The sequence below is a fragment of the Schistosoma haematobium genome, chromosome 7 (genome assembly GCF_000699445.3).
Source record: "Schistosoma haematobium chromosome 7, whole genome shotgun sequence".
NCBI lineage: Eukaryota > Metazoa > Platyhelminthes > Trematoda > Strigeidida > Schistosomatidae > Schistosoma > Schistosoma haematobium.
Genome location: NC_067202.1, coordinates 4,992,608 through 5,015,374, shown reverse-complemented (window position 1 = coordinate 5,015,374; position 22,767 = coordinate 4,992,608). Strand labels below are relative to the sequence as shown.

Genomic DNA, 22,767 nt, shown 5'->3' with positions numbered 1-22,767 from the left:
TGATCATTAGAATGGTAAACTCCTTTGTAGGGCATTTTTCGACGACTGACCGCAGCTTATAGAATAATTGATCTTTAAGGTCTTCAAAGGCACCATTAATTGTAATCCATTGTGTTAAATCGTTTGCCAATTATTATTTGTAACATGACCGGCTGTGAACTGTCTAGGATATTATTACTACATTTGGTTATTGGTCTATAATGGCCCCGTTGATCTAACACCAATTCGGTAGTATGATGTGTTGGGGATGCCGAATCCCCAAAAATCACTTGTTGAATATCTCAACTCTGTAGTTTAATTATGGAATGTTGAACTCATTTCCGCACTAAAATCTCTCATCGTTACATTCAGTTTGTGCTTCCTACCTGGAAGAATCTTAAACATTATTCGTTCGATTTCTATTTTAGTGCGGTATTTTGTGACGCATTCCAGCGAAATATTTGATTTGTATATACTACTAATTAATTTAATCCCCGTTATTCAATCCTTCCTCCCAGCTGCTAGTGAAATTGTGTGTTCCACTGTTGTCTCTGATCTCTCCTACGAGTTAGCTGGCTAGACCACACAGAAGCAGCCAAGCTTTGTCCTGTTATTGCGTTGTTGACTTGCGTTCCTCTTGTCGGTACCAAGGTGATATCGTAACATCTTGAACATGGTATGATTATGTTGATGAAATCTACATGCCGGCAACCCTCGTATATAATTATTGAATTAATTCTTATTAGAGAATAACAGGATTAAACGAAAGACTCATATGTGAACGCGGAATATTTTTTGTATAACTTTTCTTCAGGTTCTACAACTATATATCCAAATTAATAATGGGAATAGTTGTGAGGTTTGGGAAAAAGTGAATGGTTTAACGTTATAGCATTTGAATTTAGGATTGTTAAATAAAATAAGATTGTTAATGCTATATGATTGTTGATATATAACTATATGAGCTGAAGAGGATTTATTGAAAAGGATATTCTCTGTCTAGTTGTGATTTCCCGCCTACAAGGTTCATTAGAATCATTATATTGTTTCCAGCATGACATAGATGGTACTTGTTTTGTAGACGGCGATTATAAGAAATGTCATGTCCCTTGTACAAATGTAAAGTGTGAACACTTTTTAAGGTCTTATCACGGTTGGGTTGTTATGGTCATCGAAAATAGTACAGTGTAAATCGTTTTATCGTTTACTAACTCACAAACGTAAGTCTAGATACGCTGTAACTACGGTGAAAGTAAAATTATGCTTTCTCATTCACGGCATTTCTTCTACACCTCACATTATTTATGTTGTTAGCGACTTTTTACGGTTTAATTATTGTTCTCATCATCAAAAGTTAGCAACAGTATTTACTACAAAAACAACAGACACACGCTACTTAAATATCTCTGTGTGTCTTTTCTGGACTGTAAACCACAGGGAGTGAGAACTAAACTGTGGACGCTACTTTTCACTATATACGAAGAGTTATTTTGCATTGTAGGGCCAGTGAAACATCACTGAGCTCTGGACACATCTCTCATCATGCTGAGCAGCTTTTACGTTAGATGCTGGACTTCTGATTGTCAGGCAGTCTATCGAACCTCGTTAAGTTCAAGGATGACTAACGCGGAAAAATCTATTGTATGCCATGGACTAGCCTGTGCGACAGTGTGTGTAATATCATTCTCGTCTAACTCAGGTGGACCGCAACCATCGACATAGATCGCCTACGTTGATGGTATAGACTATCACGATAGAATTGTTTTTGACGAACAAGCATGGAGAAGGAAAGAAAAGTTGGTGATAGAGCCGAAGAATAAACTTTGCAAAGATGAACTCTGACACTTAGTCAAGCTGGGCTGTAGGATCCTAAGGAGTGATCTGATAATTGTAAATGACATACTAAGTACGCCAAATTACCCCAGTACAAACATCGTAACAGAACCTCATCGCGCTCCCCGAAGGCAGCTTCTGAAACGTTGCATATAAAAGGTTGGAAACTCAGGTGAGCTCTAATATTTTCCAATTAGGAGTTTCTCTCACTCGGAATGCTCTCCCAGCCTAAGTGAGCACAGCCTTCTCGATGGATAACTTCAAGAGGAGACTTGACAGAAATAGATTAACATTTTCTTCTGCGACTAGCTTTACCAGATGCATGTCATGTAACTTACCTTCCACTTCATTATTACATACAACTAACTCATTTCTTATGTTCGTTGCTTATCCGTTATTCTTACACTCGTTTTCATAAGTGACTAATTTGTTATTTACTTGTTTCTCCAGACAATCATTTTGTTTTAGCGCTTATGCATTCGAATTATTTTTCACACTTCACAATTTGGAACCTATCAAACTCATGCCTGTCACTATAGCAACTGCTAGTTCCATAAACCCTACTGGTCTGTGATAAACTCACTCAGGTTACTTGGTACACAGTTCCACATATAACTACCAAATTAACTGGAATTATTGCATTTGAGGAACTATACGAATCCAAAATTTCTAAGAACCTGAGACTGTATGGAAATAAGAAGTGAGGGAACACAAATCAGCCAGTTTATATGAGCTCGTCAAAAAGATGTTCAATAAGGGAATGAGACAAATAGAAGGCGCCTATTGCCAACAGGACAGGGCCTACCACCTCGGCAAACCTCACATAGGTGGGCTACCTGTCCATTCACATAAGGTTCATACAGAAAAACAGGACGAAGCTCACGCGTTCCAAATTGAAAGCATAAACTGCTTATATATGAACGCCGCGAGTCTACCAAACAAACTGGATGAACTACGTGAACTAAGCAACGCTAATAAGGCCCATCTGATAGGAATATCTGAAACATGGATATCTTCTCAGTTCTCGGACCAAGAGTTAGCATTGCCTGGGATGACTTTGTTCCGCAACGACAGAAAAACAGGAATTGGGGGCGGAGTAGCCATATACATAAGTTCTTGCTTGGAGGTGCACCAGGTTCACAACCTCGAGTTTAACAATCTTGAGGAATCCATATGGTGCTCTGTAAGATTGTCTAGTACTTCCAGGTGTCTAGTCGGAGTCATTTACAGGAAGCCAACTGCCGACACCGAGTACGATAGTCGTATGCTGGAAGGACTATCCTGCTCTATCCGTCTCGGTTTCACACACATCCTGATTCTAGGGGACTTTAATCTCCCTAGAGTCAACTTCGCGGAACACACGTACACTGGAGGCGACAACTCAATTGAAGCTCGGTTCTTCAACCTCATCGATGACTTGGGCTTATATGAAAATGTGAGGTCGGCAACTCGTTGGAGAAACAGTCAGACACCATCGCGCTTAGACTGTGTATTCACTAACGAAGAATTCCTAGTCGACAACCTCTCAATCCTGGCTCCTCTAGGAAAAAGCGATCATGCCGTCATAGCCTTCAGTTTTGTCATCAAAACTAAGCTAAGGTATCCCAACAATAATTTGCGTTGGAATTTTAAACGGCTGAATGTGCCAGCTCTACATGACTATCTACAACAGGTGGTTTGGGATGTTCACCCTCAAATCGATGTGGATGGTCATTGGGACTTCTTACTGCACACGCTCTTATGTGCTACAGACCATTCAGTTCCTCAAACGGTTCCCAAAAGCTTCAAGCCACCTACAGTAATCAAGAACCGTACCCTTCGCCTCCTAAGCCGCAAACGGCACTGTTGGGCGGAATACAAACGAACTAATAACGATGGAGCGTATAGGCAATACAAACATATCAGGAACACATGCACGAAGGCTATAAGAGAAGACAGGCTTCAGTACCAAACAAAGCTTATGGACAAATTCGCCTCTAACCCTAGAAGCCTATTCCGTTATGCAGCCTCTCTTCGTCAAGCCAAAACAGGAGTTTCTCAACTGCTAGGTCTTAACGGCCCGACCAACAACGATGGCGACGCTGCTAACCTTCTGGCGGCCCATTACTCTCAAACATTTCAACCGGCTGACATCAACTTTATTGACGACAGTCTCATCTCCAACTCCACAGGACTTTCTGAAGTGGACCTAAGCGCTGACTTGGTGTTCCGGAAATTGCAGCACTTAAGACTTGACACTTCTCCTGGCCCGGATATGGTTCATCCTGCCATACTGAGGGAGGCAGCCTCAATCCTGGCAACGCCGCTTAGCGTGATGTTTTCACACTCGCTTAGCCGAGGCAAATTACCGGAAAACTGGAAGTTGGCTCACATCACACCAATTTTCAAAGGTGGTCGACGCAATGAACCTTCAAGTTATCGGCCGGTGGCTCTTCTGTCATTACCTTCAAAACTCATGGAGTCCCTGATATGCGACGGTTTAAATGACTATCTACTGTCCTTAAATTTCTTCTCACCCCAACAGCATGGTTTCAGGAAGGGTTACTCTTGTATAACCAACCTGCTGACTGCGGTGGACAGATGGACAAGCATCCTCGATTGCAAGGGAAAGGTTGATGTCATTTACCTTGATTTCTCAAAAGCTTTTGATAAGGTTAACCACTTGTGTCTTATCAACAAGCTCAAACGACTAGGTATCAAACCACCTCTAATCGATTGGCTTACTTCATACCTAAAAAATCGACACTTTAAGGTTAGGGTTAATTTCACTTTATCTCTGGCTATGGAATGTCCTAGTGGGGTCCCCCAGGGCTCAGTACTAGGGCCTCTTCTCTTCTTGATCTACATAAATGATCTTCCTCAACAGGTAACGTCAGACTTACTACTTTTTGCCGACGACGTGAAACTTTGGAGAGAGATACGCAACCAAGACGATATGCAGGCACTTCAGGAGGATCTGACGCGACTTCAAAGTTGGGCAGACGATAACGGACTTACCTTTAACACTTCAAAGTGTAAAGTAGTCCATCTGCGACATGTCGCAAACTACAGTTACAACTTAGGAAACTCCTCTCTAGTAGTATCCCAAGTCGAAAAAGATTTAGGAGTCCTGGTGCCCCATGACTTAAAGTCTTACGCTAACTGTGACAAAAATGCCTTCCGAGCAAACCTTGCACTGGTAACGTTGAAGCGCATTTTTGGACAGTTTGACGGACGAACTTTCCATACAATCTTCAATAGTTTCATCCGTCCCCATTTAGAGTACGGAAACATAGTACTCCCCCCCTCACTCCATAAGGACAAGGTCACTTCGGAGCGTATCCAACGGCGAGCCACGAAATCAGTTCGAGGACTCAAATCTAAGCCTTACGAAGAACGCCTCCGTTCACTAGACCTTTACCCACTAGAATATAGGCGTCTTAGAGGTGATTTACTAATGGCTTATAGTATTCTTAACACTTCTGGACATCCTCTTAAACACCTACTTAAGCTTAGTTCGAATAATAATCTAAGGGGTAACACCCAGAAACTGGAAACACAACATAGCAAGACGGAATGTAGACACAACTTCTACTCCTTAAGAGTTGTCAAAAGCTGGAATTCGCTGCCGGCCGAGCTAGTCCAAGCGACTTCTCAGGAGTCCTTCAAGAGGCAACTTGACCTATTCTTAAGGACCAAGGACAGCATCACATTATGATTTACCAATTTCTTTTCCTTTTTTATTGTTAACATACCTAGGTTCCTGCCTGGAGGATTTGGTGATCCCCTGCTACTAGACACGGAAGCCTGTTAAGCGAAAGCTTCTTCTATTCCGTCCACAACCATTTGAACCATTTGAACCGTGACCTTGGTTTGAATATCATGAGCTTATTCGAGCTTCATAAACCTTCTCTCCTCGAGGTCTCATCTGGTAGTATCTTAATATCTAAGCATATGTTTCTCAGCACTTGAAAGTCATCTAAAGAATTGTTTTGAAACTGTCAAGTGCTCGATTGTTGATTGTCCTGATTTGACAAGTTCACCATATGGCCTTACCTTAAGAGGTGTTCAAGTTTTTGCATTATTCTTATAATTCTCTAGGGTTGAGTGGTAAAGCAATAATCTGTGATGTTGGCAGCTTTGATTACCTTTTGCCTGTCCCTAAAAAGGATAGGGTATGCATCGTTTTGTCCGATTTATTGGCAAAGCATTATGACCTTTTAGATGTATTTCGAAGTGCCGGGGTAGCTGCTGGTGCTGTAATCGGGGCTGGTGCTGGACCATTTTTTCTTACTGGATCGAACTCTGAGGTAATGCTAATCTTAGTATATTCCCTATTATAATGTCATGTGATACGGTATATGTTTTCATTAATCTAATTGAAATTTTTAGCTTGAGCAACCAATAAATGTCCATATATGTAACCACATGATTTTATTCCTCGTGGAAACCGACGAAATAGTGGAATTTTTAGGTTAAACAGCTCCAGGTACTAGTCGGCTTCAATATTGGTGACATTATATTTCTGGAACTATTCACTCAGAATCGTAACTCGTTCTAAGTGCACTATATTATTGAATACCTAAAATGTTGAATATAAATATGGTGCTAAAAAGCGTCTGATTCATAGAAACACAATGTTTGGCCGACGTATTCATCCTACGTTCACAACTAGTTAAACCGGTATGACCTGCTTTTTATGATGAAATTTCCCCTACTTAAGGTGGGTTAAAATAGTATATATTAAGGATTGTACTTCCTCCCTATTGACGTTATGTATTGAAGTTTTTCAGTTATTAACATTTGTTTAACCTGACCATATTAGTTTGATAATTACTTCTTAGTTTTTAGCAATATTTGTTCTATGGCTAGAAGTAGAACCCAGGATACAGATTCCGCTCAGGCTTTTGGTTGAACTTATTTGAAAATATACCGTTGGAGACAGGTTGTCTGTAATCTTTAATATCAACAGCGGTGTGATGCTTACCCTTATATTTACCTAAACATAAAGATTGGTACGGAGGGACACTAATATATTTATGTGCTATACAATAAATCATTAGATTTGCGTGTGAAACGGGACTCTGCCTGGGCGCCCAAGTTGAGGCAGGTGGTTTCTCTAGGGGCCACCCCCCTATAGTCTACAAGACAATGGAGCAACGTTAGATGTGGTCCCATGGTTTTTGGTGATCAACAATTGGTTCGTACGCCACTTATTCCCCCAGGACCTTGCAGTATGTGTCAACCACTGGTTTGGAATCAGGGTTTTTCAAATCCTCTAAGTGGATCCTTCGTGTCTATTAACCCAATTTGTGTACCGGGCATTCTTTTTTCGTCTTCTTGATTCTGTAAATTACACACGTAGTTGGAGAAAACAGCAAGTGGGACTTCTCTGGCAGTGGCTATGTACTCGTGGCCATATGAGAGCATTTCGAGAGGCAGGACGGGCCCTTCACTATCGGTTGTACAAGGACATTTGGGGGCTAACCCTTACGGTTAAACACTCTATATGTTGTTAATGTTAGTGGCCATCTGGACTCAGCAGTTTTGTACATAACGCATCGGGGTTCGAATTATCAGGTACCGGGCTAGAGTCTCAATGTGAGCATCAATGCTGGTATGCCACATCCAACTGACTAGTCCCAGACACTAAGAAACTCGTGACCTAGAATCTTGTGTTTTGTTTGTTCATAGAGTTGATGCATTTGAATACTTGTCCTTGTTTCCGTTAATTGCTAATAATTTTAGTCTTTATTTTTATTTTAAAAGTTGTTTAAGGTGACTCACTGTGGTTTAATACTTATTCGTCCCCTTTCTCTTTTGATAATTACCCTACTTATCTTTTAGATGGTTATAAATATTTCTTCTGAAAGTGGTGTTGTAAAAAATGGTTCGTTATTTGGATTATACGATAAAGAGGTAAGCGTGTTTTGTGTATTCTTACCATCTTTTTCAGTTAAAATGTCTATAATTATGTACAAGACTAAATCTAGATTGGTATTTATGTACATAAAAGGGTTAGTTTGCTATTAATAGCATATGACTACCGTTCAAGATAGACCCAAAACGGGATTGTAGGTTTGAGTTTCGTGCTTGCTAATATTGATTAATTGTTTACTGATTGGCTAAAGACGCTGGTACTTACCAACATAATTCAAATAGGTAGCTGTTAACTTCTTGGATTAAATCAGCGTCTTAATTCTTTTAACCTGTTCAAATACCACCCAGCATTACACGTCTAGGCATGTGGTAGTTAGACATAGGTAATCAATGTCACATTTTTAACTAGTTAACGCTATAATAAAGTTTAGTTAAGTTTTCAAGATTTTGGGTCAATATATACACATTTAAATATTATCATTCTTCTCAGACATAGTACTACATCCATAGTATTTCTAAGCAAAATTGTAGCTCATAGTTGTGTATATTAGACTGTCGAATAGCGAAAAAATATTTATCTGGACATAAATATTGGTTCAAATGAAGACCAGAATAAATATGTGCCATACACGTGAGTGAAATTATGAAGGTATAGACATCAAAGAGCAAATGTAATCCAAAAAAATAATTAAATGATTGAAGATAAGTGAACGATAATAGTATACAATGGGAGAACAGTTAAGAAAAATTAAATTAGGAAGAATCCCTTCAGTTAAATAAGTTCTCATTTTTATAAGAAGAATATACGAAAGTTGCGGGAGGACCTCCACTTCTTTTCTGAGCAATGCCTGATAATATTTCAAGCCACTGATTTGCACTATTCCTAGGACCTTATTATGTCTTGAAAACCGCTGATAAATATCACATGCCCAGCAAATGATCGAGATTCTGATTCCAACGCGGTCTGTTAAGCGTTTACTATTTCATTGAGAGCTTTGTCTCCAGACTAGTAAATTACACGCCCAACTAGCACTACTGACAGCTGGGTTTCTGTCAGTCCGCTGTTCGCTAGCTCCTCTCTGTTTCCAGCCTAGAGCCGAAAATTCGGCAACCAGCCTATACTATATCTATCTTTCAGACAGACGTAGTTCAGATGCAGACATACTGGACCGCATCACACCATAAAGTGGAAAATAACCGTTATACATAAACAAGCCAAAAGTGGCTGTAAATAGTGGAGACTGTAAGCAACAAACTAAAAGTAAATTAGGAATTGTAAATCGTATAACAGTAGTGAATGGGTATACCGAAAGCTTATATTAAGAGAAATACATATACATGGTAATCGAGTTACTCAGTTATTATACAACAAAATTATAATGAATGGTAATTCGAAAAACCAGTCCTAACTTTTACAATATTCGTTCCGTTATGACAGACCAACAGATGCCAGTTTTGTACTACTTTCCTTCGTACCTCGGGACTACATCATAAGCTGACCACCTATCCTCCTATTTAGCCATCGTCAACGTCGGTAAATAGTGAACAATGTGGAATTTTTCTGGATGGTATTCGTAGTACTTATCCAAATCACCGAAGCCTGTATTTTAGGGTGGGATTACCAATTAAATTGTTGTGATTATACCCCTTAAATGTTTTTAAAAACGCATCATTTATTATTGTCAATTAACTTTCCAATTGTTAGTGAATAAAGACGGAAAGTAAATCGAATTACAAGATATTGTGTTTAGTTAAGTGATTCGACCAACTTACTTTTTTAAAAGTTACCTAGTTCGTAGTAGTAGATTTGGGGAAATATTTTTTTGGGATTCATAAGAAAAATGTTCTGACTATATGTAGATTTTTTAATTTCTCAACATAAATTTATTCTTAAGGATGGTAGTTTTCATTATCTTGTTATTGATATTAAAGAGTACAGTTTGATGAATTCCTGTTGGGAGTGCTAATCATTGAAAAGGAATATTGAGGCAATTTCTTCAAGATTTACATATGCCTAATAGAGACTGATTAGTTGTAGTCCTTAACAGACTATTAAAAATAAAATTCACATTTATTGCACTATCCTAATGGCTATCTGGACTTGATAGTTGAGTGGATAATGCATCCAGTATTTGAAGCAAAAAAGATATTAGGTTCAAGTTTCATTATTGACATAAACACTGAGATGTAGGTGCATTCAACTGACGAGTTCCAGGTAGTAGAATGAAGTACGCTTTTTAAATCTCATTGTTAGCAATTATTTAACTTCAATAAAATTTTAATATATTTCAATATTTGATTATCTTTATATACCTTGACAATCTTTTATTGTTATTCTAGAATAATAAACCTTTGCTAACAAAAGCTGATAATACCAAATTTGCTTTGTTAGGTCAAATGTTCATGTGTGAAGGTAAACCTGGACCGGTAAGTGAAATGATGAATATAACGATAATTCACATTGAAATTTTAATTTCTCCCCCTTTTTGTTTTAAGTTTCTATGCATTCTACGGAAACTTAAATGAAAGAAAGAGATCAGTAGTGACTGGTTAAAGTTTACATTTCATCATTAAAATCAATAACATTTCAAATTACTTATTAATTAGTCGTCTTTCATCACGCAGTACCGTATGGATTTGAATAGGGTCACTGAAAGTAAGTGAAATAACAGTTATTTTTGGATTGGTCTATCACGAATGGAATTAATAGCAGAAAACTGTAAAGACTGCTTGATTTTGCCGCTGATATGTATGCTTCTTGTACGGGTGCCGAATCCAGCTGCTTGAATGAGAAAATCAAGACTCAGTAGGAAGCTTTTATTGGTTAACCGCATTGAGAATTTATGCACAACTCTTTCGTTGATTCAGATACATATACTTCAGAAAATAAAGTTGTATTTTCAACCGGTAGCGTGTTTATTTCCTTAGAAAATTGAGCTAAGTCCCTTCAGAATTTCTCACTCACCATTTGACCCATGTCTAATTTACTAAATGTATCAGAAAGTTTCTGTAATATAACACGGTGAAGTGAAAGATGTTTATTGGTGTGCATTATTAGAACAAAACTTGCGGGTAAATTAGTCAATTTTTACCCGTTGAGTTGCAAATTTCAATCCCAGACCATCTTTGATTTTAGTAGCCCAGTAGTAGTTACAAGTCTTCACCCATGAAAGTACGACTCCAAGCAGCTAAGCTTTGTCCTGTTATTGCGTTGTTGACTTGCGTTCCTCTTGTCGGTACCAAGGTGATATCGTAACATCTTGAACATGGTATGATTATGTTGATGAAATCTACATGCCGGCAACCCTCGTATATAATTATTGAATTAATTCTTATTAGAGAATAACAGGATTAAACGAAAGACTCATATGTGAACGCGGAATATTTTTTGTATAACTTTTCTTCAGGTTCTACAACTATATATCCAAATTAATAATGGGAATAGTTGTGAGGTTTGGGAAAAAGTGAATGGTTTAACGTTATAGCATTTGAATTTAGGATTGTTAAATAAAATAAGATTGTTAATGCTATATGATTGTTGATATATAACTATATGAGCTGAAGAGGATTTATTGAAAAGGATACTCTCTGTTCATACATTAGTCTTTTAAGATGGTGGGGACTTTTAAGGAAAATTAAGTAGGTCAAGTTGTTGGGAATGAATTTCAGATATGTGTAGTTCATACAGTCGTTGCCTCAGACAGACAATAAGGGAAACGGAGCAGACCGGAGAAGTAAAATATGTTCAATGAATACAAGCGTTAGTATAACTGAAGATGGATATTGGGTAGTATAGCAGAGACAGACATTGGACAAAAGAATATGTGATAAACATATGCACAAAAGTGCGCACAAGACGCATAAGCATCGAAATAGAAGGACATGTCAATAAGACGTGTATGTGTGCTGATGGTCACAAGTTCGTATGAGAAGAATAAAGCTATTATGAAGGTAAAAATGACTTAATAGTTACGAGTTATTGAAGTCTACTGGAAAGCTAGAATGAATTATGTGAGTGTGAGTCAGTGCTAGACAGTACAATTCTTCCGTCTTCCATGGTCCTACCACGGAAACCTTATGTATTAATCATTGTCTTATTCAATTTCTTTTTTCCTCCTTTGTAAAGTAGGCAGTTATTCTTTGTATTTACTGTGTAAATTGGTATTTTGAAATGGTGGAGAAGATTAGTAGTTCAGAACAAAACTCCACCAAAATTAAAATGAATAGTTCTGTATGTCTTCGTTACCACAGCCAGGGAAGTCCTACTCACTTCCTTCCCTCGAAGGGAGTGTTGTTTACGAAACTGAGAGGACGAAGAAAGAATGTTCGGTGCTCCAACGGATCGGTGGGTCCGGAGTACCGGACTAGGGAAGTTGGAAAACCCTGATTCCAAACCAATGGTGCACATGGGCTCCAGGAACCTCAGGGAACAAATGGCCTATCAACATATTGTTGGTCAATGGCTACCATGGGACTATATCTCCTGACGTTACTCTACTGTCTTGTAGATTAGACTCTTAGGTTAAAGGCTCGTGGAGTTGCCCCCTAAGAAAACCACCTGCTTCGGTTTGGGCTCCCGGACAGTATTTCAGCCCTCACACAAATCGAATGATTTATGTGGCGCATATCTGTTTGGTACCCTTTTGTACCATTGTTTGTGTTTAAATAAATAAATACTTCGACATTGATGCTGACCTCATTAGTTTTACTGGACACACACTTCTAACTGTAGGCACTCGATCACGCATCCGCATATGACGAGTGAGCTCATTAACGAGGCAACTATGTATAGAAGATACATGGATGATATACTAGTTATATGTGATAAAGATTTTGAGGTTTCTCGGTTATTAGTTAAACTAAATGGAGTTCAAAACGATATCGTGATGACTTATGAAGCAGAAAATGGTGGCCAATTGCCCTTTTTAGACATACCTTTGAGTCGAAGGGAGGATGGTACTATAAAACGGTCAGTTTATAGGAAACCAGCTTGCATGGAGTAATAAGTAAATTTCCAGAGTTTCTGTCCATCGCGATACAAGCTAGGCTTGATTAAGTGTCTCTTTAATAGGATTCAAAGAATTCGCACTACTGACATGGTTGAAAAAGAGGACAAATTGCTGACTGACACATTATTATCAAATGGTTATCCACTAATGTTTAATAATAGGTGCAAAAGTCAGTCAACGCCAAGACCTCTCGTTTATTCGGTCCCGAAGAAAAAAGTTTATATCCATCTACCACATAGAGGTGAATCCAATAGTATAGTTTTAAGACAGAGATTGAAAGCAACCATCGAGAAAACCTATTATGCTGCTCAATTGGTTGTGATTGAAAAGTCTAAGTTCATGATTCCAAATAGACCTAGACAATGCACAAGTGATTGTGTCACATCTCATTGTATTTACTGTTGTAACTTGTGCCCTGTGTCCTATTAATGTATAACGGGATGATACTGCCAATTAGAGAACAATGACTTATCGACCGGACCAATGACGCTGGAAACCTGTACGAGCAGTCTAGAGTCCTTACCGATCCTGCTTCTCGCCTAGCCCTGCCTGTTATTTCCAGAACACCAATCTTGGCCTCTGAGATATGAATCATTTATTTCAAACATACTGGGTTTATACACAAACCAAACAGACCACATCACACTATAAAATAGAAAATGACATTTGTACAAGATTTGGCCAAATGTAGTTGTGAATAAGGGAGATAGTAATTGATACAGGTCATAATGTAGTGAACAAGAACACCGGTAGGGACAATCGAATGCATTTGACACAAAATTATAGGACTTGCTAATAAAATCAAATAGTAAATACGTAATTTGCAAAATGTCCATCACTTGTCTCATAATGACTGAGACTTCATTGTTCTTGCATCTTCATACAAATTGCATTCTGTTTTCATTCTTTACTGTTTGATCCTCTTGTCTCTTTGCTGCCAGACATTCTGTTCACGACTAACATCATCTACTACTTATGTCATTATAAGTAGCACACACTACAATAACTCAAGAATGGTAAGTCGTATTATAATAGTCTATAGGTCAAAATAGACCTCGTGACAAGAGGAACACGCATATGAATAGTTTAGTTACTTAACAATTATACAATAAAAATATGCGTGCAGTATTAGTCCAGAAATAGATTCCAACAGTTACCATTCATTATTCTCGTCGGGATATAACATTTACCAATTTACATGTTTGTGTGGACACATACATAGGGAGGAGTAATCGAACAGTGCACTCAAGGGTCATTGAGCATGTGTTTAGATGGCTTCAAAACCAATTAGTGTCAAATTATCCGATCAACGTGAGAGGTAGAAAACCATGTTCACCGATAGAGAAACATATAATTGATACGGGGCACAAAATTGATATCAATGTAGCTTTTATGACATTGTATTGAAATTGTCAAAAACGAATTCTTAGGCTTATTGAAACATTGGTTGATCGTAAATTTGATTCCATCTTATGTGTGCAAAATCAATTTGTCGTAACTTTGGCGTATTTTAATAGAAAAAGAAATTGTGGATCAAGACAGATTGAGCACCTACTCCGTTAACACTTGAACCCACCACCATTGATTTCATATATATGGTTATACCCTCAAAATTTGTTGTTACGTCTACTGTATGACATAACTACAGTCAAGTATTTGTCTTATTAATATGGAACCTTTTAAGAGTATTCGGTAATAGAAAATTGTTGAAGCATTTTAAAACTATTCATTTGTAAGATCAAACTGTAAAGCCTGATATTTTTGTGTTAAATACCATTTTGAGGTAGGATGTTTTTAAAAGTTTTGCGGAAAAATATTTTTCAATGTTCAGTAAAAAATCAATCGATATTTGATACTTTTGATCATTTTTTCATTCATTCAGTACTACATATGAGAGTGTAATTCCCGTTGAGGATTTCGTTTTAGTTATCTAAAGCTGTTTACAAATATCTTCTGTGAACATGCTACTGTAGAACATTCCAACTTGCTGGATGATTAAAAAAACGGACAAAGCGAAGATTATAGCTTGAAATGAAGTCTTCAGTGAAAAATATGCTCTTATATACAGCATTCACTCACTAAATGAACGGAACTATACCATAAGTATTACACACATATTGAACACTGAGAAGTAGGTGTACTACAAATTCATGGATATGTATCTTATCCCTATTATGAGTTATTGATTTGATTATATCAAAACCTGTCTTTCGACATATATACACATGTATGTATGATAAGTCGGGATAAGAAGAGAGGAGTTCATGGGTTTTCTGTAACTGAGTATAACACATTCTCAGTGTAATATTTTAGTTAGTACAATATCGGGGTTTATATTCTCTAGCTTTACATTATTTCACATCAATATGTTTTGCACAAATTAAGAGTAAACTTTGTTCAGTATAACTGATGTGAACTATTTACTATGCAGTGTGGTTGATAATTATACTATTTTTATTATTCTGTATGATATTCATTTGTGTTTTACAGTGACCCTATGTATCATTTCATTTGTATAATGTTTATAAAAAACTAAACATTGATTGTGTGTAAAATCTGTATATAAATGAGTGTATTTGGGTTAACGATGACACCTTCTTGGATAACATGTTGTGTTGTTATATATTCGTACGTACTAGTCTTTGTTTTCACCTTAGGCTTAGGAATTACAATGGTTCCCAATTGTCAAGTATAAGTAAATAAGACCGTGTACACATAGATATTGATACAAAGAAGCACCAAATACATATGCGCCACACAGATCTCATTTGATATGTGTTAGGGCTGTGATACTGCCCGGGTGCCCAGACCGAAGCAGGGGGTACAACAACAGAAACCAGTCACGTACAAAATAGGGCACACACACATATATACATGTATCTATCCAAATTATTCAATGCCAATTTACAACTATATATGCTGATTAATCATTATTATTCTGATTTAAAGTTGTTTATGTTTCGTAAGTTATTAGTTGTTTAGTGTAAAGATTTATGATTTTCTTTCTTTTTAAATAAAGGTTATCGAATTAAATGTATCTGGGCGTATTCAAGATGGAAAATTCGATGCTATGATTCGTGAAGCATTACATGTAAAATATGGTCATTTAAATAATGCTGTTGGTTTGGGTGGAGTTATAGTTCAAGAAAAAGGCAAATCATTGTATCACGTTCTTGTAAGCGTTTCTTTTTTTTGTATTTTACAAAATTTCCAATTGTCATATTATTTTTCCCATGAGGATTTTGAAAAGATTGTTGAATTTAGAAGTTTTGCATCATGGTTTGACTTGGGTTGGACAACCATTAAAAGTCGTGAAACACAGTTAGGCAGCTGTTTCATTTCTAGTATATGAAGCTCAGCAGTGGCAGTGCAGTGCACATCTATGACCACATTAAAGATCTGATCTAGAACATTCAGGGCTCATGTTGAGCGCCTAAAATTCATTCAGTCGCTTACTGTAAACTAGCCGTCATTCAAATAATGTGGATTAAAGTCTGCAGTACATAAACTTAGACTTGGTAAATATATTTTACGAAATCAGTAAATATGAATCCACGTAAGTAGTTTGTGCACCACTAGTTTCGTGTGTCTATGTGTTGGAAACTTCCAAGGGTTCTTCGATAAAGTCTCTACAGGCCAGGAAAAGACTGGGAATATCTGGTTTAATCAAACCAAGAACATTTTCAAAATAAAAGGTTATGTCACACTTTAAATGGGTAGTTATATATTCTGCCACTAAATTTAGTGAGTTTTCAGAAGCGTTTAGAACGTTAAGGCCATTTGTAAATCTATAAATAACCTTGTTCTCTGTACATTAATTAACCTCAAAGTAAAGCTTTTATTCGAGGCTCAAGTGTAGGAGTATTTGAACGTTCGAACAGTAGACATCTAATGGCATAGATAAGATTCGAACTAACACAGTGAAACCCCAATGAAGACTTGTTTGGTGCATTCACTTCTACTAGTCGGCCTATCAAACTGAAGTGAGACGAAATACAGTTTTAATCAACTACCTAGTAGGTGGTTTGTATCAACTTACGGGTTTTATCATTTCTGTTCATAAGTTCTACAAGGTAACTAGGAGAAAAGGAAGAGACTATGGGAGTATTCTTCTACTGGATTAGTCTTGTCTTTCAGTGTAATTACGGCAAATAACTATATACTTTTAGTACATATATTGCTCACTTTACTAAAGATTATCTTGAAAAAGGAAATCAACAGTCAAGTCCTTAGTCTTCAAGATGCTCACGAATACCCTAGTACAACCAAGGGTGGAAGAGTCCACTCTCGTTCTGGGAATGCTCTCATATGATCCCACATATTTAGCCAGGGAAATCACGAAAAGAGAATGTTCGGCGCTTTAACAGGTCGGTGCATACTGAGGATCCACCTAGGGAAGTTGAAAAACACTGATTCCAAACCATTGGTGCACATGGGCTCCAGGATCCTGAGGGAACAAGTGGTGGTTACCATAGAACCACATCTGCACACGCTGCTTTACTGCCTTGTGGATTAGATCTCTAGATCAAAGGCTCGTAGAGTGGCCTTCTTGGGAAACCATCTACTTCGGTTTGCTTACCCGGGCAGTACCCTGTTCCACACAAATTTGATGGGAACTACATTTTGGGGTGCATATGTATTTGGGTGCCCTTTCATACCAATCTTTATGTGTTTAAATAGTAATTAATAATAAGTCTTTAGGATGAAGTTGTAGTTTACGAAGTTCCTTTCTTCATTGTTTGACTTTTGGTCTTTATTCAAACCGGCCTCCATTGACCCCGCCCGAACTTTGTTTATTTACAGCCTGAATTCTCACAAGAACCAATTGATTCAGGTGAGAAACTTCGTAATTGGATTAAAATGTTTGAAATGGAATCTCCTGTGATTTCAGTTGGAATCGCTGTATCACATGATCCTGTAAGTTGTTTGTGTTGTTCCTTTATTACATATGATGATATCCCTTTATATTTAATTAAATAAATTGTCAATTGATTTAACCTGTTAGAGATGATATTCAGTGTGGAATTTTTTCCCGATATGTTATTATCAATCAGTCAACCGTAAGAAGTATAATACTTAAAACAATTCAATAAGTCAATTCAAGTTCCTATATCCGAATTATTCTCACAGTGCAAGAACAAAACTAGAAGCAAATTTTCACAGATTCCAAATTTTATACGTTCACCGATTTATTAAATCCATTAATGAATTAGTCCTCTTTTTGTTCTGTTAGGCCCTAGTAGCCTTTACTCATCCACCAAGTTTACTGACGCGACTTGGTTCTGTCTTTAAACTGCCCATTTAAGACATGAGATCTTACAAATTAATGGTGTATATATTTTCTGACTTAAAAAAATTCATATGACCATTATATATATACATCAAATATTAATGCACAATATGCCCTCAAATGCCCTGGTACGGCCGAGAGTGGGGAGAGCCCGCTCTCCCTCTCGAAGTGCTCTCACATGGCCACACGTATATAGCCTCTGTCAGGGAAGTCCTACTCACTGCCTTGTCGTGGCGAGGGTGTTGGTTACGAAATTGAGAGAACGAAAAACGAATGTCCCGCGCTTTAACCGGATCCCAAACCAATGATGCACATGGGCTCCAGTATCCTGAAGGAACAAATGGCGTATGAACCAATCATTGGTCACCGGCTACCATGGGACTGCATCTCCTTACGATGCTCCACTGTCTTGTGGGTCAGACCTTCAGGTCGAAGGCTCGGGGAGTGGCCCCCTAAGAAAACCACCTGCCTCGGTTTGGGTACCCAGTCAGTATCACAGCCCTCACACATATCGAATGAGATCTGTGTGGTGCATATATATTTGGTGCCTCTTTGTACCAATATCTATATGTTAAAATAAATAAATAATAAAATAATGCGCAATATATCATAAATGGGAAATCACATTCTATACGTCTCTAGGTTATTTGTAGCTTAAAATTGAGCAACAAGCACGTGATTAATTAGCTGTAATTTTTCAACAGTTAATGAGTTCAATGACAAGCTTACTATTAACGTGATACAATTTATCCCATTCAAATAAATCTTTGATAAATACGCAATATGAGTAGTTTATGTAATAATCCATTATAGAACAATCTTCAATGTTCTATCTTTCTCAATTATTTTACCCTTATGCTAACACAATTGATTGAGAATAATAACACTACCATATGGTAATGATAATCTAATCAGTAACAGCGTAGTATACTGACGAACTTAAAACAGTCGGGACAAATTTCCAGCTAGTTTCTAGTCAATCAGAGAAGAGCTTTGATTAAATAGATAATTTATGGAAACGTAAACAATGATAATAATATCTTCTACAGATTACTCTGTCTGTTAATCGAGAAAATAAGATATAAACCCGTCGTAATGGACATCTTATTGAACCCTTGAAAGGATCTAAAGAGATTTTTGAGAATCACCATATTGTTTTTGGTTAGACTTAGGTATTTATGGTGTGAGGAGGCTAGCGTTTTCATCGCAAATTGACATCAGCTATAATATAAAAATGTCTAATGTCTACATGAAATAATATTACATTTTAACCCGGTCTCCTCTAGACTTCTTACTACCTCAGTTAGTCAATTACAACATAGGACCAGGCACATGTATACATCAGTCGAAGTTGCCATACCTCAATAGCAAAACAAGATGGACACCGAATTCATAGAATTAGTTTATTCCATGGTGGTAATATATAAAAGAAAGATTCCATATAAGGATATAGTACAAGAAGAAAAAATATTTGGTAGAAAGAAAGATATAAAGCAATTCTCATTACCTACTCTTATGTTAATCACCAGCATGGAGCACGCCATTATAGATGATGGGTAGATATAATGCGTAACATGTGTTTCAATCATCACAGTCGATAGATGTTCACATGTTCATCAATTTATTGATCATATCTATCTAATTTTCAACAGTTTTCAAAGTGTTAACCCCTTTCTAGTGAAACCTAAACATATATTATCAGAACTAAGTCTTTGAACTTACATTATTATTATTATCATCATCATTAGTGTTGCCATTATTATTCTTACTACTATCAATATTATTATCACTAATTACTATTATTATTGTCACTATCCGTTAAGTTCGCTACTTGATTAACACAGCATACGTTTTACGACTACGACACTCGAACGTTGGAACTTCACCGTCGCAAATCAGGAGACAGAAAAAAATAGTAGTAGTAATGATACTAATAGTAATAATAATAGTGGTCATAATAACAGTAATAGTAATAGTAATGGTGATAGTGTTCATTTCACTACTTGATTAACACAGAATACGGTTTACGACTACGACATTCGAACGTTGGAACTTCGTCGTCGCAAATCAGGAGACAGTAGAAAAGCTGCAGAAGTGTTTATTTGGTAAAAATCGAAATGTACAGAAAATCACGGGTATTTATAGATATTAGAATTTGTTAAATCAACATTATAATTCGGCCAATCCGCAGAGAGACATATGCTACTGTCCAATAATAGCATGCCACGTTAATATTCTAGGGAGCTCCACGTGTTCTGATTGGATGGAAACTCTTAGGCTCCTTTAGGGCCTCTGGAGGCTCCGTTGTAGTTCTCGGGATCCGACTCAACACCTCGGAATAAGATTTCTTCCTAGAATCAACTTGTAGCTTGACAACTGGTTTGTGGCGGCGTTCCATTATTTTTACTGTCTTCCTTGTTCAAAACTTATTTTCAGTGTTCTTGGGCGTATATAGTGTTGATGTGTCTGAGATTGACTCTAACGGAAGATTCAGCCGATTATTTTGAATACGCATCGTTCTTTTATCTTTATGGATTTGATTTGTATGTCAGATACATGTTCCAAAGGTTCTTCGGACTATGTACAAAACATTTCCCAATCTGCGTACGACTTTTCCCGGTTCCCATCGGTTCTATCCGGGGTGGGATTTAATGAACACTTTGTCACCAACCTTAAGGCTTCGGATATTAAGATTGTGACTGTGTCCATCCGCTATTTTGGGTGGCAACATGGCGTTGAAAATGGTCCGAATACGCCTTCCAAACATGGCCTGAGCGAGAGACTTACCATCTGGGACAGTTGGGTTCGGAATGGTTCTGTAGGCCGTTAAAAATTTTTGTGATGGCCTGTCCAGTTGTCCCCTCGCTTCCCCCTTTCAGTAATGCTCGTTTAAAAGTGTCCACAAAACGTTCTGCTTGTCCATTTGATTGCGGATGATAGTGCGGAGAACAAAGATGAGTTATTCCATTTGTGCTACAGAAATTATTAAACGATTCTGCAATGAATTGCGAGCCATTTTCAGTTACTAAGATCTCCGAAACTCCAAAGCAGCTAAATAAAGTAGATAATTTGTGGGCTTTCGTACATTCTCCCAATCCTTCTTTAAACATGTTGTGGCGTCTTTGTAGCACACCCCGTCGTCAGAGATCTTGTGAATACTTTCGATTGTAGAGAGAAAGTAAACTATTTGAGCTATCAGTAGGCTTTTCATTCACTTATAATTTATATCTGTGTTTAGAAGGATGACTGATTTATTGGTTAGTTTGACTGGAATAGAAATGAAAGTTATTCTCCAACAGTTAATAATCTATCTCATTTTTAGTTCTATTTGTCTCAGTTTTATCTCATTTAAAGTATCATCGAAAATCAGGGAACGTTTTTAATGCCTATTGTCTAACTTCCTAAATGATCGGACGATATTGATGCTAATGAAATATTTATGTTCTAATTGGCTTTATATGTGTTCTGCAGACTTGACACGTTTAAAGGGACGTTATATCAAATGTCAAATATGAAGATACTTTTAAATACGTATTTTTCAGACATCCACTAATGCAGACAGACGATCAGAGATGTAGATTTGTGAAGGTAAACAGGCCTACTCGATTTTATCAAAATATGACAACACTTATAGACATGAGAGATACAATGTATCATTGAGAGATGTTTTATCACACACATACTCAGGGTCACGCATACCAGTGACAGAATGTCTGAAAGATTAGGATAATGCCTCTGTCCATATCGCATAGGCGGATAACATTACTAATTGCTGCATACTGAGTGTCCGTTTTGTCCTAGCATTGTACTCCTCACTAATGTGCGTCTTTGGCCCAACTAGGAATCGAACTCAGGACCTTCAGGTCTCGTGGCTAATACTGAATAGTTCGGACCACTGATACTGTCTTCTAGTGGTATTATTTAAACTTCAATCAGTTCATGATGTAGCGTGAATGTCATCCTATGTTATTGGCGCAGAAACTGTTTTACTCTTGACATGTCACGATGAGACAACTGTCTAGTGTTCCCCGCTTTTCAATGCTATCTCAACTAGAATCTCTCTCTTTGATGGATACAACTTATCAATTGAAAATCAATTTCTACCAAACCTCTTAAACCAAACTAATTTTATGTTGTTGTTTTTGTTGTTTTGTCTCCTTTTTTCCAGCATCATCTTGGTCTACGCTTAGAACATTTTCATTGTTTTAATCAAAATCAAACAAATTGTGGACATTGTCATTTTGATACATATGGTCCAACTGTATCCTATCGTTGTTATTTTTCAATAGCTAATCATTTGTTACGTATTGATCAACCAAGTAAATCATTATGAGAAACGATTAGTTTTCTTTTTCTCCATCCCCCTCTTTCTCTTTGTTGATTTTGTTCTTGTTTGTATTATTTTTCTCAGGAAAAAAAAGTTGGTTAGTTCAATCTTTCTACTTTTATCATGTTGACTTTTCTCAATTTATTAGTAGTATTTAGTAGTATGTATTACATTAGTAATATATATATGATCTATTATTTATTTGGTGGGCAATAAAGAATAGTTATTTTTTTCCATTATCCTTTGCTTTTATTTCTCATAGATTTGAAGTTGATGTTAAGGGTGGTCTAGTTGGGTTGATTGATAAGTATAATAGTTGACAAGAAGTCTTAATTGACTTACATTTCTTACTGTAGTATCTGGGGTAATAATGTTTTTCATTAATAATCGATAACCATTGTAATTTCTATGGTATAAAGTGAGAATTACAAAAGGTTGATACAATGAAGGTTTATTAAATCTCTGAAATC

At 37.1% G+C, this 22,767-nt stretch overlaps 1 protein-coding gene across 1 annotated transcript; it reads left to right on the top strand.

The window, feature by feature from the left end:
* Window positions 1–5,644: 5,644 nt before the first annotated feature.
* Window positions 5,645–22,536, top strand: MS3_00011167 (uncharacterized protein). Its single transcript, XM_035730416.2, has 8 exons — window positions 5,645–5,722; window positions 5,757–5,855; window positions 5,893–6,101; window positions 7,639–7,710; window positions 10,012–10,098; window positions 15,700–15,855; window positions 17,484–17,597; window positions 22,139–22,536. Exons 1-8 carry the CDS (start codon window positions 5,674–5,676, stop codon window positions 22,301–22,303), a joined length of 951 nt encoding a protein of 316 aa, XP_035589363.1. The 5' UTR covers window positions 5,645–5,673; the 3' UTR covers window positions 22,304–22,536.
* Window positions 22,537–22,767: the final 231 nt, after the last annotated feature.

Coding starts and splice junctions, on each gene's coding strand:
- MS3_00011167 (XM_035730416.2), top strand. CDS start 5,674: ATGAGCTTATTCGAGCTTCATAAACCTTCTCTCCTCGAGGTCTCATCT. Junction 5,856..5,892: donor ATATGGCCTTACCTTAAGAG/GTGTTCAAGTTT, acceptor ATAATTCTCTAG/GGTTGAGTGGTAAAGCAATA. Junction 17,598..22,138: donor TCGCTGTATCACATGATCCT/GTAAGTTGTTTG, acceptor CCTTTTTTCCAG/CATCATCTTGGTCTACGCTT.